Genomic DNA, 25,695 nt, shown 5'->3' with positions numbered 1-25,695 from the left:
GACATGGTCATATGCAAATCAGCCTTGACCCTGTGCCTCATGGGAACAGTCCAGCCCGAACTGCCAAACTATGTCTTTCCTGGACCGGTATCAAGCATCCTAGGACCGGTTTCTGGCTATCAGCCGTCTTCAGCCAGGATAGCTTGACTCCAGTGGTGTGGAGAGCATGGGACTCACGTCTGAGCATACCCATCCCACGCGGGGTGACAAATGCAAAAACAACAGTTGATGGACAGAATGCAGAACAATGTCATACATTCACGCCAGTACAGAGATCTGGGCTTAAATCCATCGTTTTTTTGCACTCCACACCACCCCAATTCAGACATGGTCATATGCAAATCAGCCTTGACCCTGTGCCTCATGGGAACAGTCCAGCCCGAACTGCCAAACCATGTCTTTCCTGGACCGGAATCAAGCATCCTAGGACCGGTTTCTGGCTATCAGCCGTCTTCAGCCAGGATAGCTTGACTCCAGTAGTGTGGAGAGCATGGGACTCACGTCTGAGCATACCCATCCCACGCGGGGTGACAAATGCAAAAACAACAGTTGATGGACAGAATGCAGAACAATGTCATACATTCACCCCAGTACAGAGATCTGGGCCTAAATCCATCGTTTTTTTGCACTCCACACCACCCCAATTCAGACATGGTCATATGCAAATCAGCCTTGACCCTGTGCCTAATGGGAACAGTCCAGCCCGAACTGCCAAACCATGTCTTTCCTGGACCGGAATCAAGCATCCTAGGACCGGTTTCTGGCTATCAGCCGTCTTCAGCCAGGATAGCTTGACTCCAATGGTGTGGAGAGCATGGGACTCACGTCTGAGCACACCCATCCCACGCGGGGTGACAAATGCAAAAACAACAGTTGATGGACAGAATGCAGAACAATGTCATACATTCACCCCAGTACAGAGATCTGCGCCTAAATCCATCGTTTTTTTGCACTCCACACCACCCCAATTCAGACATGGTCATATGCAAATCAGCCTTGACTCTGTGCCTCATGGGAACAGTCCAGCCCGAACTGCCAAACCATGTCTTTCCTGGACCGGAATCAAGCATCCTAGGACCGGTTTCTGGCTATCAGCCGTCTTCAGCCAGGATAGCTTGACTCCAGTGGTGTGGAGAGCATGGGACTCACGTCTGAGCATACCAATCCCACGCGGGGTGACAAATGCAAAAACCACAGTTGATGGACAGAATGCAGAACAATGTCATACATTCACCCCAGTACAGAGATCTGGGCCTAAGTCCATCGTTATTTTGCACTCCACACCACCCCAATTCAGACATGGTCATATGCAAATCAGCCTTGACCCTGTGCCTCATGGGAACAGTCCAGCCCGAACTGCCAAACCATGTCTTTCCTGGACCGGAATCAAGCATCCTAGGACCGGTTTCTGGCTAACAGCCGTCTTCAGCCAGGATAGCTTGACTCCAGTGGTGTGGATAGCATGGGACTCACGTCTGAGCATACCCATCCCACGCGGAGTGACAAATGCAAAAACAACAGTTGATGGACAGAATGCAGAACAATGTCATACATTCACCCCAGTACAGAGATCTGGGCCTAAATCCATCGCTTTTTTGCACTCCACACCACCCCAATTCAGACATGGTCATATGCAAATCAGCCTTGACCCTTTGCCTCATGGGAACAGTCCAGCCCGAACTGCCAAACCATGTCTTTCCTGGACCGGAATCAAGCATCCTAGGACCGGTTTCTGGCTATCAGACGTCTTCAGCCAGGATAGCTTGACTCCATGGTGTGGAGAGCATGGGACTCACATCTGAGCATACCCATCCCACTCGGGGTGACAAATGCAAAAACAACAGTTGATGGGCAGAATGCAGAACAATGTCATACATTCACCCCAGTACAGAGATCTGGGCCTAAATCCATTGTTTTTGTGCACTCCACACCACCCCAATTCAGACATGGTCATATGCAAATCAGCCTTGACCCTGTGCCTCATGGGAACAGTCCAGCCCGAACTGCCAAACCATGTCTTTCCTGGACCGGAATCAAGCATCCTAGGACCGGTTTCTGGCTATCAGCCGTCTTCAGCCAGGATAGCTTGACTCCAGTGGTGTGGAGAGCATGGGACTCACGTCTGAGCATACCCATCCCACGCGGGGTGACAAATGCAAAAACAGCAGTTGATGGACAGAATGCAGAACAATGTCATACATTCACCCCAGTACATAGATCTGGGCCTAAATCCATCATTTTTTTGCACTCCACACCACTCCAATTCAGACATGGTCATATGCAAATCAGCCTTGACCCTGTGCCTCATGGGAACAGTCCAGCCCGAACTGCCAAACCATGTCTTTCCTGGACCGGAATCAAGCATCCTAGGACCGGTTTCTGGCTATCAGCCGTCTTCAGCCAGGATAGCTTGACTCCAGTGGTGTGGAGAGCATGGGACTCACGTCTGAGCATACCCATCCCACGCGGGGTGACAAATGCAAAAACAACAGTCCTCGGAAGCTTGTTTCCGGTCCAGGGAAGGCATGGCTTGGCAGTTCGGGCTGGACTGTTCCCATGAGGCACAGGGTCAGACTGATTTGTTATTGTTGTTATTGTTGTTGTTATTGTTATTGTTGTTTTGTTTTCTATAGCGCCCACTCACCGGCAGGTCTCAAGGCGCTCATGACCAGAGAACAAAACAACACTTAAAAAGATCAAAGAAACAGTGCTGTGTAAAAATTAATGTAAATCCAAAGCTTCCCTAAATAAAAATGTTTTTAACGATTTCCTAAAACGTAATAGATTACCTTCTTTCCGGAGGGCCTCGGGTAGTCTGTTCCAAATTTGAGGAACCAGGACTGAGAAAGATCTCCCGCCTTTAGTTGTCAGTTTAAACCTTGGGCAGACTAGCAACTGAGCCTCCGATGACCTCAGAGATCGTTCCGGTTTATAAATCTGCAAACGGTCCTTAATATAGGCAGGTGCTTGCCCATAAATTGCCTTATGGGCCGTACAAAGGCTTTTAAACTCAGCCCTTTGTCTAATAGGGAGCCAATGAAGGTTCTGAAGCAAAGGGGAAGCATGGGATCTCCTTGGGAGTTTGAAGATGAGTCGTGCAGCATCATTTAAAACTGCAGTCTATTGGTCAGATTTTTAGGCAAGCCCAGATAAAGCGCATTTCCGTAGTCCAGCCTCGAAATAATTGTGGCCGAGACTACAGTGTGGAGCATAGATGTAGAAAGAAGGGGGACTAATTTACGCAATTGTCTAATCAGACCAGTACAGGTCCTTAAAACCGAGGAGATCTAACTAGTCATAGACAATTCGCTGTCAATTTTAATTCCAAGGTTTTTCACCTTATCACAGGGTATTGGGGTAGGACCCAATTCTTGAGGCCAATATAGGTCACTCCAGGGCGAACTTGTGGTCGAAACCACTAACACCTTGGTCTTTTCAGGATTAATTTTCAATATATTTGCTGTCATCCAACTGACTATAAATCTAAGAGTATCCTGAGCATACTTTTGTGCGGAGACAGTATTGTCTATGCTGAGTAGCAGCTGGGTGTCATCAGCATAGTTAAAAACATGACAACCCATGTTTACCAAGGAGTTGATCAGTGGTTGTATGTAGAGATTGAATAAGACTGGGGACAGCGCGGAGCCCTGTGGGACTCCGCACGTCAGTTTGCCCACCTCCGATAACTATCCCCCACCTGAATTCGCTGCGTCCTCCTTAATAGGAAGGATTGAAGCCATTGAAAGGCCTTATCCCGAACGCCGAATCCGGCCAACCTGTCCAGGAGTAGGGTGTGGCTGACAGTATCGAACGCCGCTGAAAGATCTAAAAGTATCAGGGCGCTCGGTTTTTTACTGTCAGCCATATAGCCATGTCTGAACTGGGGTGGCAGAGTGGGCTAAAGAACGGTGATGGATTAAACTCAGATCTTTTGACTGGGTGTGAGTGTTTGATTGGTTCAGATGCTCCGTCCATCACCACCCCTTTTTGTACCGAAAGATCATTAATGGCAGAGCTGCCCGTGTAAGTGATGGCGCTAGCCTGAAACCCTCAGCCGCCTCCCAGATGGAACATTCACACTGTAGGCACACAGTATGGCCCTCCCCTCACCTGCCCTGGCTGGTAGAGAGGCCTGTGGCCACTGGGGCTCTTGGGTATGGACTTGGTGTGGAGTAGGCACCTCTCCTGGGGGTAAACCGGCTGATGAACGTGCAAGGTTCTGGGGATGGGGGCAACCCCCAGCCCCTTCCCCTCTGGGAGTGGCACAGTAGTAGGCCCTCAGGAGATGGAGTCCATGCTCACCAAGCATGACCTTGCGGTGGGGAAACCGAATGGCAGTGTCTTTCTGGGCCGGGACTACCCCTGAAGGCCCTGCTCCCCCAGGCACTACTGTGCTGGTTCCGGGCCTGACTGGGCTGTGGGAGGCTGAGGAGTGGCTCTTCTCGAGCAGCAGGGCAGCCTGGAAGAGATGGAGCCAGATCATGTGACCCCAGTCCTCTCGGAGAGAGGTGTGCAGGATGGGAGCGTCCTGTATCTTTCCTTCTGGCACCTCAGACCAGGGTAGGAGTGGGGGACCCACCCGCCCATCAGCATGGCTTGGGGCTGTCACCCAAGCCAGGGACTTCTGACACCCCATGGGTCAAGTCAGGTGGCAGATGGCTGATGTGCAAGTGGCAACCCTTCCTTGTTGCCAGGTTCCCGGTTTATCCTGGTCTCATGTGGCTGGGCTGAGGGGTAGAATACTTGTGTGGTCCCTCCTGGGCCTCTGGGTGGGCTACCCACCAGCCCATTGGCATACTTAACAGGACCAGGGGACTCATCACTCTCCCTCTATTGCATACCTAGCAGGACCAGGGATCGCAACACTCTCCCTCTACTGCATATCTAGCAGGACCAGGGAAATCAGTGCACTCCTTCTACTGGGAACTCCATGCTCTCCCTCTACTGCATAACTAACGGGACCAGAGCACTAAACACTCTCCCTCTCCCTCATACCTAGCAGGGCCATGGGACTAATCGCTCTCCCTCTACTGTATTCCTAGCAGGACCAGAGAACTCAACACTCTCCCTCTACTACATACCAAGCAGGACCAGGGAACTCAAAACTCTCCCTTTACTGCATTCCCAGCAGGACCAGGGAACACAACACTCTCCCTTCACTGCATACCAAGCAGGACAAGGAAACTCAACACTCCTTCTACTGCATACCTAGCAGAACCAGTGAACTCAACACTCTCCCTCTACTGCATACCCAGAAGGGCACGGTAGCTCAACATACAGCAAACAATAAAAACATTTTTTAAATTGAGCATGACATTGAAAAATATACTCTGGCAACTAACTCTGCATGGTATAGAAAACTGTACTCTGGTAGGATCCAAAGTCCTACGCTCCAGAGAGCAACCCCTCACCTGAACATCCAAAGCTGGATACTGACAATAGATCCAACTGTAGCTGTGCAATTACTCCACAAATACCATGAGAGAATCAGCTGTTGCAGCTTTACGTCTTCAAAACAACTCCAGCTTGCACCACTCTCATGGGTGTGCTCACTTCTCGCTGAACTGGCATGAAACTCAAAAGGAAATCATTGCTAGCAAACACTTCAGAGGCATGCAGCTATTGCTGTTGGCGGCCGCATTCTAGACTTCATGTTACTGAGATGAGGGAATTTTCCACCAGGAAGGGTACTGCTATGCACCTCACACCACTTTGAAACCCCCAATCACAGTTTCAAATGCTTGGGCTTCCACTGCCCCAGTATGAGGTAGATGCAGTGCGATATTGAATCTCATTTACTACAACAAAGACTCTCACTTCCAGTTAAATGTGCTGAACTTCAACTCGAATCCGAATATAGTGTATGCAGGAAATAGTGTACACAGTTTTCCTTCTGCTGTGATGATCACTGAGGCATGGAGACACATACTCTATGCAGCTGTCCGCCTCTGATGTCATACCCTACCTTATATAATGACACGCACTGTTAAAACAATGCTGCCTACACACAAATTGGGCTCCAAGTGGCTACTTTTCTTGACGCCGCTCGAGTTCTAGTCTGCAGAATGCAGCACAAATAGAAAAAAGCAAAAACGAGGAGAGCTAATAGTATTTTTACTTGTTTCACCATTCTAACGCCTGCTCTTGCATGGCGTTAGTTTTTACCGCTGCCTCAAACTCAAAGAACCTGGTAAATTTAAGGTATCGACAAAAAGCAATAGGTTTAGAGAATGAATGCCCACAGCAACGCCCATTTCATGTACCTTTCATACAGATACCTGTGTGGAAGGGTACCATATTGACGAACCAGGGTTAACCCACAAAAAGTGGCTTAACGACACTTTGGTAATATGGAGCATGGCATTGCACCACAGGAACATCATTAAAAGTGACTTTCCTGTGCAACAATGCCCTGTAAATATGCTTTAGTGTCAGGAAATGGTGTGCAGTTTTCTTGTCCATCCCAGATTGGGACCATAAAGACTATTCTACCTAGCAATCGTCCTGTGTTATGAAGCCTGAAAATTGAAAAGAGGTGCCAATAGAAGTAGGGACAAAGTGAATGGGCTGAGAACTAAAGTACTAGGAGTAATGAAGATTACAAGTAAGTAATTGACTAAGTTATATGTTTTAGCAATACACATTACCTCCACATTCACTGTCCTTGTCCTTTTTGTTACTTTTGATTAATTTTGAAGCAATATTAATTATTAATGGCCCTCATAAATTAAAGATATTATAACCCTATTCTACTGTCATAATGATTAATTAATAGGATATCAAGGAACATAGATTATGTCAATACTGAAGCTAACCCACCCCACACCAAAGTGTATGTTCTACTCTAAAGTTCTGGAGCCTAAATACCTCGTAAAGGTTTTCTGGTCTGCCCAAGAGGCTGGTATGTAAAGCCTAGTTAATGCAACATTATAACTTTTTTACCAAGAATCTGAAATCACTCTAATTGAGCAAATCTGTACACCAACAGGAATCTCTACCAAAGAATAAACATAAACCACTGCTATACTCAACTTTACCCATCTACTAATTAGTACTGTGGATACTTTTCCTCCCTGACCTGCAGTATCAATTGTGAGAAACACATGTTCTGATTTGCTAAAAGGGCGAAACACTCAAGATAAATGATCAAAGACCTTTTGGCATCCAGTGTATACCAATCTAATTCTTTGAAGAAGAAAATTAATTAGTAAAAAACATCGGCAGAAACATTTCCTGTTGAAATAAAGGCTGGCTCTGTTCCCAAGAATACAGCACCTTCTGGGAAGGACAAATATGGCTCTCTAGGTCATTCTCTCCAAGTCTTTTAGGTGATGTAATAGTAGTAACAATCACTGTTTTCATAGTAACAACCTTAATATCATCCTCTGAAACAGGTTCAGAAGGATGACTCATCAGAGCCCTCAAAACCAGACAATCAATATGAATCAGGTTTCTTATAAAGCACAACTACTCACCTGTAAAGGTCTCAAGGCACTGAGTGTGTGGGGGGGGGGGTGGATCTGCGGTTCAGTCAAAGAGCCAGGTCTTGAGGTCCTTCCTGAATTGCGGCAGTGGTGGTGATTGCCTGAGGTGCAGAGGCAAGGAGCTCCAGGTCGTTGCAGTGAAGTAGGTGAAAGATCTTCCTCCAGCCATGGTCTTGCGGATCCGTGGGATGGTGGCCAGGGCCAGTTGGGCAGAGCGGAGATGTGTGGTGGGTGTGTAGAAGAAGAGGCAGTGGTTGAGGTATGCAGGTTTAGAGTTGTGGAGGGCTTTGTAGGCCAAACCAGAGTTAAATCCCATAAAGGATACAATGGCCAGACACATGTATGAGAAATAAACCAATGTAATCCTTTACATTTTCCAGAGGCTTCCCAAAGACCAAATGGTCATGCACTGAACTCCTAGTTTAGAGACTGACAGGTTTTCCTCTGGCCTGGCTTTGTGTTCGGCAACATCAGTTTGCAGTGCAGGGGAGACTGTTCCCTGAGGCTCACACCAGGGCATGAGTTGAGGCACCTTTCTTGTCGTTAGCAGGAAGCCACCAATGGATCTCTGCTTTGGACTTATATTTGTATTCTTACACTTGTATTCTCTGGGTATTCCCTTAAGTAGCACCGTGGTGAGTGTCCCAGGCAACACAAAATCTGCCTCGGGCTGGAGGAAAGGGATCCTTGCGTCAGGATGGAACCAAGCAAAGGCATAGCTGCATTGGGCTGCCAGGTAATATAATTGAAAATCAGGAAAGCTAAATCCTCCCCTCTCATAAGGCAGCATCATCACTTGCCAGTGTAAGCGGGGCTGTTTGCCCCCCCAGAGCAGCCTTAGAAAGTGGGAGTGAAGCGTTGAAAAAAACCTGTTCGTCAGGGGTATGGGGATGTTATAAAAAAGATATAAAAATTTGGGAAGTACCGACCATCTTAATGATTGCTACTCTGCTGGCGATGGACAGTGGCAAACGCAGCCACTTCTCCACCTGTGTCTCGAAGGCGGAGGTTGCTCGCTATAGTTAAGGTGCAGGATGTGTGCAGTGTCTAAGTGGATATGAATGCCCAGATATTTACCGGAAGGCATGCACAACTCCAGGGGGAATTCACATTTCCAGTGCTGTGTACTAGAAGTCAGGGGGAAATAACTGATTTGCGCCAGTTAATGCCCAATCCTGAATGTTGTCCGAATCTGGTTATTTCTCTAATGAGTGGCTCACGATTTAGTTGGAGCTCCAGCACATAAAGAATAGTGTCATGTGCATCTAGAGAGACCAAGAGGGGGCCTGTGTTTAATTGAAGGCCTTTATGGAGATGTTTTTCTTGAAAATGCCGGATTAGTGGGTCCATTGCGAGGATGAATTATAAGGGAGACAGGGGGCAGCCCTGGTGAGTGCCGTGGGATAAAGAAAAGGGGCAGGAGAGTGTGCCGTTTAGTAGCAGTCTAGCTGTGGGGTGGCTATACAACAATTTAGTAGTGCCAACAAATCCCTTAGGCATTACCATGCGTCGCATGACGGATATAAAAAAGGGCCACTCTAGGGAGTCAAATGCTTTTTCCGTGTCTAGGAGAATAGCGGCGGCCGGAACCTCTGGGTTAAATCTGTGTAAGACTGAGAATAGCGTCCTGAGATTTAGTGCGGTAGACCAATGAGGAATAACGTCTGACTGCGCCGGGGAAGTAATAAACTCCATCAAGAGAGCGAGGCGCTTTGCTAGCACCTTGGTCAGAATTGTATAGTCTAAATTCAATAAGGAAAGGGGTCGGTACAAGCCACATAGAGACACTCCCTACCAGGCTTGGGAAGGAGAATGATGACTGCTTTGCGTAGGGTGGGTGGTAGGATTAGCTTTTTGAGGGCTTCTGTGTACACTTCCATTTAGAGTGGTACCAATAGGTCTGTATACGACTTATAAAAGTTCCCCGTGAAGCCATCCAGGCTGGGGGCTGAAGAACTTCTGAGGGCTGAGATGGCGTTAACAACCTCATCCTTGTCGATTGGTACAGCTAAAGAATCCTGCATGCGCTTTTCCAGATAGACCAAGGCAATTTCAGAGAGATAAGTTTACTGGGCTGAAAGGTCTTGTCCCACCCTCAAGGTATATAGTAATAGTCCTGGAGTTCATTGTGAATCTCTGTGGTGCCAGTAAACATTTGGTCAGAGGTGGATCTCAATTCAGTGATGTACGCCTTACTGTAGGTAGGGCGAAGCATTTGTGCTAGCACTCGGCCAGGATTTCCCCCTCTCCATAGTGATGAGCCGTGCTATACTTACCCAGAAATTGAATCTCGCAGTCCGCAGAATCCCTGTAGTCTGTAAGGAGAGCAAATCTGCGTCGTCCGCAGATCCTTAAGCACCCCGGCATGTTGGGCAATGCATACTCCTCGTATGTACGCCTTGAATCGCTCCCACATCACCGCCCAGGAGTCTACTGAACCAGTATTGATGGCAAAGTATTCCTTAATATCATCATGGATCTCGGAATAGAAAAGATCGTGGTTCAGATCCTGACTGGGAAAACTCCACTGTCGTTCGTACCCATCTGGTCCGGGCGCCGCAAGTCGTAGCTGTATTGAGGAAAGGTCGGAATACATTCTCGGAAAGGTATCAAGTGATTGACACCAACATGAGATGCTTTGGGAAATGAGCCAGTAATCAATCCATGTCCATGTGTTGTGTTGGGCAGAATAATGTGTGTAGTCAGTGGCGGTTGGGTTACGCCTAGGCCATATGTCAAGCAGCGGAATTGAGTGCAAAGGTCAAGTAGGGCTCGTTGCGCTCGCGGTTTGGTGCTGGAATTTTGGGCGGTGCTATCCAGTTCGGGGTTGAGAAGCAAGTTGAAATCGCCCTCCACTATCAGTAAGTCATAGTCTAACTGAACGAGTCGGGAGTACAGGGAATGAAAAAATTCAGGGGAGTCATTGTTTGGGGCGTAAATGAACACCAGTGCAATATTGTGTCCCGTTAAGGACCCCATGACAATTGTGGATCTGCCCTCGCTGTCATTGGTCATGGAATTGAGACTAAAGGTCACCCTTTTGTGAATAAGTATTGCTGTGCAGGTATAACTGCTGAAGTTAGAGATGTATATGTAGCTATGAATTTTTTTAATAAAAATACTTTATTGATTATTTGAAGCATAGTTGCAATACCAAGATAAAAAACATTGACTGCACTGCACATCATCTTCACCCAAATCTTCAAGCAGTTAAACTAAATCACCCTTATAAGAAGTTTCGCCTCCAGACATAATCAAAAGACCATGGTTTTCCCCCCATTTGCCCTAAATTTTAGAAAAGTTGTGGGGGCAGCCCCTTGCAACATAAACCAGTTCTTCCTGCTTGGCACACCAGACCCTCCCAGCTCTCCAGTCCGACAAGGTTGGAGGGTGTTCACATTTCCATTTGGGTCAATGTCTCCTTTAGCAATCATTGCCACTAGGCCCCCAAGCATTCGATTCCCTTAGGCTCCCCCAACCTCATCCATAACTCTCTGCAAACCCAACTTTGGCATCCGCACCATTGTTCTATCCAGCACATGAGATATAGACTGTGTGATAAGTTTTAATTTTGGCACCCCAGACAGACACTGCCACACCATGTGAAAGAAATAAGCTTCTCAAAAGGAGCTGCTGATGCATTGAGAATCAGAGAGAATTCTAGCTCATTGGAGCTACTGTGGCATAAAGTAAGTAGTGTGGAGATAACACAGTTGTTTAAGTCACAGGCGCCAAGGTATTGCAATCTCGTGGGGATCCGTGAAGGCCTCACGCCATTCAGTACCTGCCAGATCGTTCACATTGCTCCCACTAGTGTCAGAGTATCCTAAGTGCTTTGGAGACATTGCATACTAGGGGCGATAAAGCTGAGAGATGTCACCATGACTGAGGCATCCTAAGAGCGTCGTCGCCTCCAGCGGACTGAATTCAAGCAGATCAGTGAGCTATGCATGGTACACTGTGAGCGCATGCCTTATTTATAAATATTTAAAAAAATGGGTATGCATGAGTTTGAAGGCCATCTGCAGGCTTGAAATAAGCGCATGTGTGACCCACTCCAAACATCTCCCAGTGTTGTAACCTCAATCAAGTTCCAACCTCAGAAGCCCTCCAATTGTACCATATAGCTGAGCCAGCGGCCTCTATAGAGGGGTGTTTGTTGGGTTACATTCTTATCCCAACTTGTGAACCTGTTAGCAGCCCACCAAACAAGAAAACATTTCTTAGTGCCTTCTGGACATGGCATGGGATGGGACAACCATATAAGAGGTGCATCATGTTATCAAGACTGAAGTGGGCCAGTTCATGTTGGTACACCCGGTCACTCCAGGCCACAGTCAGCCAGTCGCTGATTACTAGAAGCTAGGACATCCAGTAATAGAGGTAGATATCCATTGCCTCCAGCCCCCCATCATAAACTGAACTGTGGCATTTGTTAAAGGCTATATGAGGTAGCAGTCCCCTCAACAAAAAAGAGAGAAGGAGTGCTGTGACCTCATTAAGCCAGGGTTTAAGGATGGGGAGTGGGACATTCTGCAATTCTTATAGGAAGGGTGAAAGTAACTTTATTCTGACGAGTGCTACCCATCCCAATGTGTTCAGGGGAAGTTATTCTAGGTGCATAGGTGGGCTTTAGTAGTTGTCAGAAGAGGAGATAGATTTAAATTATGTGTAAGTGACAGTATCATTGCAATATGAATACCCAGGTATTTAAAGCATGTGTGATGGACTTTGATATCCGATTGCCAGGAACATGCAGTGCTGTCACCATGTCCTGGCACAAGAAGCAATTTGTTTTGGCAAGAAGCCTTTACATACACCTTAATGATGTCTAATACCCTAGATCTGGATTCCTGGGGGTCAGCAAGAATAAGGAGAACATTGTCTGCGTGGAACGCAATTCTATCCTCTTGCGCCCCACCCCAGCCTCAACTCTTCATTCGAGCATCAAAACGGATAACCTTAGTCAAAGGTTCCAAGGCAAGAGGATTGGGGGAAGAGGAAACTCCTCTCTGGTTCTGAGTCTAATCGGGAAGGTGCAAGACAGTACTCAGTTAATGAGGACTTGAGCCGAGTGTGCCTTATAGAGGAGTCTGATGTAGTTACTAAAAGAAAGGCCAAAACTCATGTGTTGGAGGACGAGATCAAAGTAAGCCCAGTCAACCAAGTCAAAGGCCTTTTCTAAGTCTTATGAGCCAAAGCACCATGGAATCAAGTATTTCATGAGAGTGGGCCAGTGCAGTTTAAACACGCCAATTACAGTCCTGGGTGTTATGGTGGCCCATAAAGCCACATTGGTCTGGGTGTTTTAGTAAACCCAGAGCCATTGGAGCCTAGTAGCCAGTACCATAGCAAATATCTTGATATCCGCTTTTATTAAAGCGATGGGACGATGTGCAGAACAACACTCTGGAAGGGTGTCATGCTTAAGGAAGGACCACTATGGTAGCTATGTCTTTGTTAGATGGCAAGGAGCCAACCCATGCTGCTTCATTATATAGTTTGAGTAAATGTAGGACGAGGATGATGCAGAATTTACAATACAATTCATGGGGGAACCCATCTGGCCCCAGGGTATTCCTGTATCTCAGAGGATGAATATCCACTGCATCTCCTCCACTTTGAGAAGGAACTCCAGCTCTTCCCACTGAGACTCCACAAGACATGGGAGAGGGACGTCAGTCAGGAAAGGATTGGCTAACGACTGAGCAAGCCTGGGTCGATGAGCATAAAAACATTCATAAAAGTCAGCAAAATCATTTGCTATCACAATTGTGGTATGTTACGGACATCCCTATGGTTCTGTGAAGGAGATCAGTTTGGAGCTTGCATCCTTGGTGGTGAATGTAGCTTTCCACTTGTATGGCCATGTTCGTACATGGAACAAATAGATGCTCACCAATACCAATACTGATAAGCCTCATTGAACACCAGCTGCCTTAGGTATACCCAGTCACTCTCCAGTTGTCAATGCAAAAATTCGGACACATCCGTGGCATTTTTAGTCGCCAGTTGTAAGATTCAGGCTTTAAGCTCTGCGGGTGGCAGTTTAGCTAGCACCTTAATGAGCTCAGCAAGGGTCTATTTAAGACACTGATGGTGGTATGTAGATTCTGAACACATAATAAAGTTTTCCTGCGAGTGTCCCGACCACCCCATATAGCAGCTCTGAGGGTCATGGATGACCTGTGTGACCGAAAGGGTGAAATGCCTGTGGAGTAACATGGCTATTCCTCTAGACCCCCACCTAAATCCTGAATGGAAAACATCTTCATTGCTGAATCTGTGCAAAAAGGGGCAGCTGAAACCCAACTGGTGGTTCTTCTGCAGCAGGGCAATGACTGATATATGCCACTTGATGAAGCTAATCATAAGTAACAAAACAATCCCATCTCCCCAATCAATAACAACCCTCTCCCCACACTTCCACCCCAGGAGCATCTGTTGCCCTATGTCCCCAAGAACAAAAATTAATACAGTGAGGTATATTTGAGGTGGACCTCCTCCAAATTCATAATCATATGTCAACAGTTGTTGAGAGCCCAGAGCCCAGGACCAATAACCAGATGCAAGACTGGTCTAGAAATGTCTCATGTCTGCCGCTCCCATCTCTCTCAGAATCTCTCATCACCAGAGGCCTCCACAGGCACAGTGTCTACACCCACACAGCGGGGGACACTCCCTCCTCACCCAAGAGCCTCCGAGCTCAGCATGCGGGTGATTGTAAACGGGAGCTCTGTCCTCGCCTGGATTTGGTCCGCTGGCATGGCTGGGGTGGCGCGGAGGTGATGGCATGCAGCCCCAAGTCGCCCTTGCAGGCCGTATCTGGAGGATCACGACATCTGGGCACCCATTTCTCTGTCCCCAATTGCCAGGCTGCTGCTGGTGTATCATAAAATTAGGCACAGGACTGGTAGATCACCTTCAGTTTCACTGGGAAGAGCAAATGTATTGCAGGGCCATCGCCTTCAGTTTTAGCTTCATCTCCTCAAACAATTTGCTTTGCTTCTGGACATCCCTTGTGTAATCAGAAAATATTATAATGGGGGCTGATTGAAAAGTGAGCTTTATGTGGGAGCATACATGGAGAAGGATGAACCCCTTTCTCTGTAGTTCAGGATGCTTACAATGATGGGGTGCTAGGGAGCACCTGGCAGGGGCAGTTGAGCTAGTGCTCGGTGTGCTGAGTTCACCATGATCCATGGGGAGAGAACCTTATTTCAGAGCCAGGACTTGACCCAGTTCTAAATAAAAAGTTCTGGCTAGGGAGATTTGACATCTTCTGGAAACCCCACAGGGCAAAGTGTATTCCACCTAAAGTGGTTTTCTGCATCTTTCCTTTGCACCCAGGATGGGGGAGTTGAAGGTCAGTGCAGTCACCTTTGCTTTAAGGTCACTGGCATCATATTCGTGGGTAGAGATTCTACCCTCCACCTCAGTGACCCTCCCTGCCACATGGTAGAGATCTTTATGGAGGAGGGTGACATCCACCCTTACCTCACCAATCCTTGTTTCAAGAGCGTCACCGGAGCTTTGGATGACCTACAAAATTTGGGCCACATCTGCTGCAGCTGAGGGCTTAGAGGCCAAGCAGCTTTCTGTCTGGCAGCCTCCAGGGAGCAAGTGGTAAATTTGTCAATCTTCAGCTGGGTACTCCTTATTGTTTTTCCCAAAGCAGCTTCAAACAACAGAGGTGAAGGCTTCACTTTCGATGACAGAAAGAAACGGCCTCCAAACTCTGTTCAACAGCATGTGCACATCCGCTGATTAAGTCATGTTTTTCCAGAGAGGAAGGACCTCGAAAGATCGCTCAGATAGTAGGCTCAGGTCCACTTGCACTGGGATCCACAAAGGCAGCATTAGCAGCCAGGGGTTATGCTTTGAGGCTGACCCTTCAGTGTATGATTTTTCTGTGCCTAATATGTGCCCCAACCGCTCCATCTCATGTAAGAGCAGCCTCGGCATCAAGTGGGACGATGTGTGGCATCAAGGAGAGATGTCCTCCAGGGCCAAGTAAACAGCGCAAGCTCATTTGACATTAAGCCATAACCTTCTCCCTGGGGGAGGGTGTCTGAGGGATTATGTGCACCATAGGCCTAACATCGACGCATTTGCCTCGAGATCCTCAGAGGATGCATGAGCAGCTGTTCTGGTAGGCTGGCCCTGTGGGGCGAAGGAGTACAGTCCGTTAGTTCTGCAAGGCGTTTCCCTCCAGTGGAGCCTGGCAGCAATCAAGGTTCTGGGGCAGGCCTGGATGCCAGGGCAGCACAATATGCCTCCCAACCTACCTGCCCCAAAGCGCTATCACAGGGGGCAGCTCAAGCAACCGAGAGGCCAGCCTCACCAGTCCAAGCATCACCAGCAGGTTCAGTTGAGGCTCAGCAACACCTATAGGGCCTCTAATGTCGCAAGGGCTATGTCCGGCCAGTACGGGTCCCGGAAACAATGCCGATTGGGAACACCATAAACTGTGCTGCTCCTTACATGTGCATCTTGTCAGACTGGGAGCCTTCCTGCACCGCTCTCTCTGGACCTAAGTCAGGCCCAAGAGTTCACTGTGCCTCAGATGAGCCAGTGGTCCCAGGCTCCTGTGCCACTCTGTTTCGACCACTGAAGGGCCCCCGCACCATGTCCAGAGGAGCGGGCACAGTCCTCTAGGTCCAGCGGTGCCAGGCCCCAGGGATATCACAGCCAGATCCCATGAGTGTCTTCGGTGAGACGCCATGTCACCCATCAGCTCGATCGTTACTCTCACCTCCGCACGGGTACTAAAAGGGCAGGTGAGAGTCTAGGCCAGAGAGGGCAAAGTAGCAAAGCCACCATGAACTTTAGGTAGCAGGAGCCCAGGGACCATAAGAGGATTGTGACAGATTGCCGAGGAGGTCCGGCACCGGTATTAAAAAATTGCGTCCACTATCTTAGGTGCTTTGCCACGCTCCCATGACTGGGTTATTTGAGGGAGTTTTGCACTAAACTGAGAGAGGAAGAGCTGAAAATGAGGTAGAAACTTTTCCAGAAGGTGCATAGGATTTTAGGTAGTGAATTCTCCAACCACTGTATACAGCACAGGATAAGACTGGTACCTTATCACCACCTCCTACGAACATTCCTGGACCTGAGATGAAAAACTCTTTAGGAGAAGGTGCTTTTTTGTTTGGAGAAGTAAACTCAAGGCTGCTGATTGCCTGTCACAAAAAACAGAAAGTTTCAAGGCTCCAAAAAAGACTGGTTGGCAAGTGCGGACTGGACCCTGCTGTGGACCTTCTCGAGGAGAGACGGTGTGCAGTAACCCCAGCCTGTGGACTTTAGGGCCTTAGGAGAGACATTGTTCTAGCTGTGGTGGACCCAGAAAAGGTGATGAGGCTTTTTGAAAACAAGCTACTCCCACGAAGAGCATTTTGCTGTGCAGAAAACGGCTTCTGTGAAACCTCATGGAGGTTGCCCTACTATGGTTTCCAGCCTTGCCCTGCTGGTGGATTTTGAGGACAAAAAAGTTCCTAAAAGCCAGATTTACCGTTTGGTGGATGGAGTTTACATACGACAATACCTCCACCATCCCGAGGGTGCTCTGCCTGCCAAAGTGGAGTTGTCCACTGGACCTGTGGACACCTCTCTACATTGACAGGAACCACCATCATGGTGGTTCCTGTCAATGTAGGAAATGTTTACCCATCAAAGTTTTTAAAAACGTTTTGTTTTTCAAAAGAAAACCTCCCAACACAGGAGTTTGTTTTTGAAAAATTTAATACCTATTGATCTCACACCCCGAATATTTTCTCCCAGAGTGTAGGTAATGTTGTTGCTTTTTTCCTGTATCTTACTACAAGGTGTTTCCTGGTGGTGATGAACTGAAAACAAACTATTCATGGGTGACTGGCGTACATTTTTCTTCCAACGGGCCCTACTCCATCAGGTTGTCGGAGTAAACACTCCGTTGACAGAATATTTTAAAAACCTTGGAACAGTATCAGAAGTAACATTATATAGTTATTGTTTTATATAAGAGGCTATGTGATATATTTTTATGTCTGGTCAGTTTACCCAACTTTCTTCTTCAATTATTACATGCCAAATAATGCTATTCTTTATTACACAAAAAATGAAGCATTGATTGGATCGATTTGAAAACTTTATTGGAATGTGGGAATGTAGCACACGTAATATGTACCTAAAAACTGAGATAATTATGATTGTTTTAGAATTCAGCATGCCCATCAAGAAAAACACATTACACCAACAATCAATTACAGCCTTCAATATTTCTTTTGAATCAAAACTAGTAGTAACTAGTTGGCTAAAATGCAGTTCCTATTACTCCTACAATATTGTAATATTTAGTTATGGTGTCATGCAAAATGCCACAAGAAGTCAAACAAACACTTTAATATTTCGCTTTTTAGCATTAATTAAGTCATTTAACATATTGGTTTGTGTATTATGCTGTATAGATTCGGCAAATGACGTAATATGCTTAAACAATTATTTAAAAAGCCTTGAAACTGATTCAAACTTTTGGAAACATAAGAAATTATAAATTTTGTAAGGCTGCCTTGAATTAATTCAAATATTTAGAGTTTTCATTAAGATCACAAAAAATAAAATACTTCATGTTTAAAATGGAAATATCTTTATGCAACTGACTTCCTATGCCTGATTCAAAATTATTCTGATCAGTTGTTTCTTACTCTTGTCTTAAAAGCAACTTTTTGTACAAATGCATGCTTACTGAAGGTAAAAAGCTTTCCAAATCGCAACATTAATTTCCAATAAATAGGCAAAATGTACTTCTGCAAACTTGTCAGTAAAACACACCTAGTACCAGAGTAAGACCAACCAGAAAAAGTTTTTTTAACCAGCGCAGAATATTATGGAGTAAAACTGATCCGTTCATAGAGGAAGCTTAAGAATCGGATCCTATCATTTTGAACTAGGTGTAGAAGGCCATTTTGTAGTTGGAAACCCTGCAATCCAGGGTTTACAAAGTCCTATTGGCTTTCACTGTCTACTAAACCCTATTTCCAAGTGAAAAGCCTTTTTAAAAATGCAAAAGTGCTTTACTGACTGATTTCGAATCACAATATGCATGAGGAGTGAAAGGGCCCTCCCCTCCTAATTATAAATCACAATGCCATTTACCAAGGGTTGGACCACAATTTTGGTTTTAATCCATTGGTAAGTAATTGGCTTCTTAAAGTGGGTGGTAAGCCACTCATAAAGTGGAAACTGCTTCAATTGGACAGCTTCCTATTTGGGAATTGTAATGCACGCTCTTGTGGAGGGTGGGGAAGGGGGAGTAGAGCAGGCAGTGGTTCAAGTAAACACTACATGCACCAATGCTCCACTAATAGCTTCCCAGCTGGCCCGTCACCCCACTGCTCAAAAGGAATAATAAAATGATAATAACGTATCATAATTATCATTTTATTTTTCCTGTTAAAGTCAGTGGTTCTAGGGTTGGGTCAGGGCTGGCCAGAGCAGGGAGAGGAGTGGTTTGCACTCCTTAAGTGCGCATGACTGCTTGGTTGGCCAAAAAGTCCTGCACACTGTGCATCTTCCACACCAGGTTTGCTTTACACAGCCTGGTGATATTGCAGGGATTCTGCACAAAACAGAACTATGAGCAGGAGTATAGGACATTGGTGTGTAGGGACTCAGTCATCCTACCACCGTAGTACCCATGAGCCAAGCCCGACTAGCTATAGTATCTCACTTGCTCTCCTACTCACTCACAGAGAAACAAATGATTAGACACCCCAGAACACAACACTCCCAGATCTCTCATGAATCACAGGAACAAGACACACTCTTTCACTCACTCTCTTGTACTTTTCCACAATAAGATAAGAGACACAAAACCGTTCAAAATATTTATTTTAACTAACGTGCACCAACATGCAGTATACATGCCACCACAAGCAGGAAAATACATAGTACAAATACAGTCAGCATAGCAGCTAGTCCATAAATCATGAAGGGAGATGTCCTCATGAAAAGACCATAGAGTCTAATCTCCCTCCCCTTACTAAGAAGTAGTAGTATTATATATTAGAAGATATATTGGCTTTGTCAGCAGACCCCATACCTTAGCCTATAGATGGTGAATCTATATCATAGGTGCTGTCTCGCTCTTCCTTCTGGAAAGGTCCCTCTCCAAGTGTGTGCTACCTATTTGTGTATTCCAGTAAAACTAAAGTATGTTTCCCAAACAACAGCTGAAACAGTATGTTTTATCTAAGGGGTAAGGGCTGGCCAGAACAAAATAACAAGGGGCATTGTTGTTCGACCTTGGTCACAATGTTCAGTCAAAATCCCAGGAACCAGCAGAGAGTGAACACTGCGATGAGTTCTCATGTAAAAATAGCCATAGAAATGATTGCAAAAATAAAGTTGTGTAGTAACGTGCACAAAGCAGCAGGCAAGCTGCAGAATGCTCATGCTAACTTAGAGAAGACAGTGTCGCCATGGGCCATGTGACAGTGGGGAACATGCTAAGCCTCCCATTCCCCGTCTAAGCACTGAACCACAGCACTCAGACCAATCACCAAGCTGCATTGCACCAGTGTGATTGGCTATGAGGAGCCTTGGAACCCCAGTGCTTTCTGCTGCTTCGTGCTGCCGGCGATGACAGGAAGAAGAGGACGGAGGAGAGGCGGTTGATGGCCGGCCAAGTTAAGTGTTTTTTTTTCATTTCCTTCCCCCCCATACCCGTCCACCACTTCCATTCAGTAGCAGCCGCTACTGCAGCTGGATTTTATTTTATGCAGCACAGGTTAATTTAAGGAACACATGCTGCACATGGTGCTGCCCTGTTCCTTGCAGGCCACCGTCCACGTTTGTAGCAAATAGCGACATGGTTTAATAATTAATATGCAATATGCAGGACATTCTGTGACCCCTTGTGACTGGGGATTTTGAGACACTACCTATTAGTACACAGGTGACAATGAAAAATCAGGGACAGGTCGCAAATAATTACAGCATATTTTGCGACCGCTGCTTGTGATCGGACACTTCGTACATCTGTTCCTTCTTGAGATAATATGCCTGGAGGTTGAAGTGGGATATATTTTCCTACGTATTATGTCACCTATTCAGTTGAATCTAGTGTGTGTTATGGTTTGGGATGGTCTTGAATAAAATGCAGTAGAGTCTGTGAATACTAGAGAAATTGCTGATCCCATCATCCACAACAAATAGATGGGTATATTAGTTGTTCTTGTTGTCCTGGGGTTTGAGGACTGTATTCTGTGGCGCAAATTAAGCACTCAGGAATATGTGAGATCCATATTCTCAAAAGACTGAGGAATGATTGCTTATGTGCATCCATTTGACCAATTTGCATTACGCTTGCAAAAAGGAAACCATACAAATGCTAGTAAGTAGGGAAAAATACATCTGAAAATCATGACATTTTGGAACTTCCATACAGTGACGATAGATTTTGAAAACCCATGTCTGGTAAGCCTTCATTTAAAAAATAAAAGGTTTATATTTTTCTTTGTCTAAATGAACCATCAACATGTCCCGGCATAGTGGAGATGGTCAAGCATATGTTATCTAACGATTATGGATTAGTTGTAAAAATAAAATGAAAATCTAGGCGTGCCAATAACTAGCTACACACCATGCTGTCTCTTGTCACTCTGCAAATTTATAATTCAGTTTGATTGAAAATATTGTATTAGATTGAGCATTTGACAAGGATTTTCTTACTGTAATATTTTTTGACACTGTAATATTTTTTGACATAGTTTTGACCTTTATATCCCTCATCACAAGTGCCTAGTTTTCTTGCTTTCCCTGATTCCAGACTTGATTAAGTTGAGGTTTTATTCATGTTGCCCCTGTTATATGAAACTGTATAAATAGTAATCTTTTGTGGATATCAATAGCAAACTATGAAATTCCAAAAATTAAGACATACCTATTCAAGCAAAACGAATAATTTAATTTTCACTAAAGTTTACCTATCAACTATTCAACGAAAGGAAGTTGTATTTTCCCCACAACAGATACAGAGGCTGTGTTTGGTTACACACCTGGGCTCAGATTTACAAACACTTCGGATTTCTATTTCGTTTTTTAATGCATACCTGACAGAGAGTGTTGGGTTGGTACTCACAATCCAACACATATCACGATTGGAACGTGCTGCCTTATGTTACTATACAACAAGAAGGCTCTCCATGGGTGGTGCATTGACAATCCCATAATCTACTCATAGATTTCAATGCATATGTACATCTACAAAGACCTGCAGAAATGGGTTTATGCCAAAATCCTGCTCCCTTCTGAGGCCAGTGTTACAAGGAAAAATATTTGTATTTTCCCTCAGAGTACGCATGCACAGAGGAAATTGCTTTTCGGCATATGTTGTGTGCAGGAAGATATTACTTTCTGCATAAACACTATGGATCAGATTTACAACCCCTTGCCACACTTTTGCGCCTCCGTTGCGTCACTTTTGTGACACAGCGGCGGCGTAAACAATGCGGCCGATGTTCCCACACAGGAAAGCCTTGTAAAAGTGATGCAGTGAGATCTACAAGATTTCACTGTGCCACTTCTAGGACGCCATTGAGTCAAAACCTTACGCCTGCTTGAACCAGGAGTGATGCATTGCAATAAGCATAGGCCTCAACAGGCATTGCTGGGGTTGAATCGTGCTTGCCACACGACTCCAGCAATGCATGACTTTTGGGGTAACAGATGCGTCAGAATTTCTAAGGCATCTGTCAATCCTTGCGCCATGGTGCGCTGTATTGTAAATAAGGGGCATCCGTGGCGACGGAAGGGTATCGCAGGCTGGTGCAGGGAAACTGACACATCTCTACAGATGCTTCAGTTTCTTGTAAATTTGCCCCTATGCTGAACACAGTACAAACACCCTTGCACTGTGGTGTATCAGTGTCTGCTTCTGCACATGCCAGGATAAAGCGCACCATGCCTGTGTGCAACCAGAACAGCGCCACATCTTAGTAGAATTAGTGCTGTTCTGCTCTCACCTGTTCATGCAACACAGCACAGCAACATCAGTTGCGCTGCGTTACGTGATATATTTGCAAATCTGGACCCTGATGATTTTCTTTTACCCCAGGAGAGCACAGTATTTTTAGCAAGCATTCTGATTGAAAGGAAAATTTAGTAGGTCAATGTAATTAACTAGTAGACACAATCGCATATGACGCTTTGAGTACATTCAATTGAATTCATTTTTGTGTGCTGAAGTACATATTTGGTAACAATACCCACTGAAAAATCTAAATTAAGATATTTTTGGTGTAATTTGTAAAAGATGTACCTTGAAAAATACAACAAATGAATCTTATTGCTGACTGCAGTTTTATGACAAATCGTACTATACAAATTTCTTCCGTTTGCAGCACAAAGGGGTCCTTATGCTATTGCAAAATACATGCTTTTCAAGTGTCAATTTCAGCGCTTACTGTAGTAAAACAAACAAGCACCACTCAGAGCTATTTATGCGTTCTTGTCCAAAATATTAACGTACGCATGCTGCGTAGCACTTTGTAAGAGTAACTGATAACTAACATGTCATATATTTAATAATGCACAAAAATGCAATTAAATAACTGACGAATCACAAAGATCGCATATATCAAACCTTTATTTGATGCAACAGTTGATGTCGAAGTGGAAATATTTAAATGTTTTAATGTATATTTTCCTTTTGTGTAGTATTTCAAAGCCTCTCCATTTTCCATTGTATTTTTTTTCCAAAAAATATTTCACCACAGTGGCATTTCTCCAAACATTTCCCATCACATTTCTGACACATTAATTATGATGGCACTGACGACTTTAAGCGAAAAGGTTCATGATTAGAATGTTTTCATCTATATAGTATTAAGTAATTCAACTTTTAATTCTAAAATATGATTATTTAATTTTTAGATGTCCGTTTCTAACCTTGCACACGAGATTTGCTTAAAAGCTTAGGAAAACATGTTAAAAACGTTGGAAAAGGCAGCACTAATCTGTCACTGTGTGATTTTATCCTAAGTGTGTATTTAAAGTTTTGTATGATTGAAAATTCTCTCCTGCATACATAAACATAGGCTTTTTTTTCAACAGCCTCTCAACTTTGAGCGCAAAAAACACTACTCTCTGAACATAGAAGGAGCGAATCCTCACCTTGACGTGCGTTTTTCACATTTGGGCCCTTTCAAAGATTCTACAACACTAAAGATCATTGTGGGTGATGTGGACGAGGCTCCATTGTTTACTCTGCCATCCTACACCTTGGAGGTGTATGAAAATGCAAAGATTGGTACCGTGGTTGGCTTGGTAACAGCTCAGGATCCTGACAGTGCCAATAATTTGGTAAGGTAGGTACAACAATTGCCACCATAAATGTCTTCTTATATTTTTTGTTGGTCTGTAAGGTAGGTACAACAATGTCCACCATAAATGTGACGTCTTATATATTTTGCTTGTCTGTTATGTAATTTTATGCAGACTTTTAGAGTGCTGTATCACTTGGGAGGGTATCTTGGCAATGAGCAGGTGTGAGCCTAGCCACACCGAGGGCCTACAGGGACTACTCGAATTTCCAGGTCTTCATCTTTTTGCGGAATCCAAGAAGTGAGGCACAGGCTCTTTTGTGTAGCGGCAGGTCATTTCACACATTAGGAGTGATGTAGGAGAAGGCTTGACAGACAGATCTGTTTTCCATATGTGTTAGATTTGTAGAAGTAAGAGTCCGGTTGAGTGGCGGTATCTGGGAAGGTTTGGAAACCAGATACAATTGTTAAGGTATGCTGGGCCAGTGTTATTTAATGCCCTAAAAGTGTGTTTGAATTGAGCTCATTTGTGAATTGGGAGTCAGTGGTGCTCCTCCAGGTGTTATGTGATGTGAGTGCAGCATGGGAGATTGAGATTGATTAAGGCCACCGAGTTCTGAATGGTCTTCAGACTTCTGGTGAGTTTTTTTGTTGATCCCTGCATAGCAGGTGTTCCCATTGTCCAGCTTACTTGTCACAAATGTTTTCTGAGTGCTAACTGAGAACTATTTGAAAATGTTCCTCCTCACCATCTTCAGGATAGAGAAGCCTGAGGCAGTGAAGGCTTTGATTTGGGTGTTCATTGTAAGTTCACTGTTGATGATGATCCTGAGGTTCTTGACATGTGTGTTGTGGGTGGAGGGAGTCGGTCCTAGCTCTATTGGCCAGCAGGTGGAGTCACACAGAGATGTACTGCTTGAGAAAATCACAATTTAATTTTTATTGGTGTTTAGCTCCTCAACAGTTCTTCATCATCCAGTGGGTGATTACAGTAATGTAGGCATTAAACTTTATCAGGACTCTGGGCGCCTTGTCTGGGAGGGAGAGAAAGAGTTGCTAGTCATCGGCATCTGAGAGCACATTGATGTCTTGAGAGCGGATCATGCTTGCTAAAGGGATCATGTATGTGTTGAAGAGTATCATACTCATGGAGAATCTTTGTGAATCTCTGCAGATGAGGTCACGTGCATCCGAGGTGGACAGTGCCAGGCCGACTCACTGGGTCTTTCCAGTCTGGAAGGAGCAGATCCATGGGATTACATGTCCTTGGATTCCAATGATGTGTAGGTGCTAGATGAGGATGGTGTGGGAGACTGTGTCAAATGCTGCAGAGAGGTCCAAGAGGATGAGGGTCATTGTGTAACCTCTGTCTGGAGTCATTTGGATGTCATACATTTTAGTGATAAGAGCAGTTTCTGTGAGCTATTCGGTGAGTTGTCTGTTATTGATTTTCTCTAAGACTTTGGCCGAGAATGGTAGCAACAGGAGGACAGTTACATGTTTCTGGGAAGTTTGCAGAAGAGGTGGGACATTCAGAATGAGCATGAGCAGGGCTCTGATGAGTTGCATTCTTCTTGAGGAGACTTGGTAGGGGCAGAGTTCTGATGGGACCCCTGATTGAATGGATTTCATGGTGGCTGCAGTTCCTTCTGGAGTGATGATGGGCCATGTGGTTGGCATTTGTTCTTTGGATAAGATCAGGAGGTGTTTAGAGAGGTCTGTCAAGTCTAGTTGCTGGATGAAGTTGCTGTACGTGGCTGTGGTTTTGTTTATGAAGAATGAAGAGAGATTGTTGTAGAGGTCCCGAGAGAGGGTGATCAAGTTGGAGGCAGCCAATGGTTCTGGTGGTGGTGGCATTGATTTGGTCTGCCAGAGCAGCATGTTTGGTGGTCAAGATCATTTGGTGT

At 45.3% G+C, this 25,695-nt stretch overlaps 1 protein-coding gene across 1 annotated transcript in view; it reads left to right on the top strand.

The window, feature by feature from the left end:
• CDH18 (cadherin 18) overlaps window positions 1-25,695 on the top strand; it is a 2,258,828-nt gene that overhangs the window by 1,533,042 nt on the left and 700,091 nt on the right. The window contains exon 9 of the mRNA XM_078687769.1: window positions 23,580-23,833. Within this exon, the coding sequence (XP_078543895.1) occupies window positions 23,580-23,833 (254 nt within the window). The remainder of the gene's footprint in view (window positions 1-23,579; window positions 23,834-25,695) is intronic.

The sequence above is a fragment of the Lissotriton helveticus genome, chromosome 4_1 (genome assembly GCF_964261635.1).
Source record: "Lissotriton helveticus chromosome 4_1, aLisHel1.1, whole genome shotgun sequence".
In the NCBI taxonomy this organism is placed as follows: Eukaryota; Metazoa; Chordata; class Amphibia; order Caudata; family Salamandridae; genus Lissotriton; species Lissotriton helveticus.
This window is presented reverse-complemented; position numbering and strand designations above follow the sequence as displayed.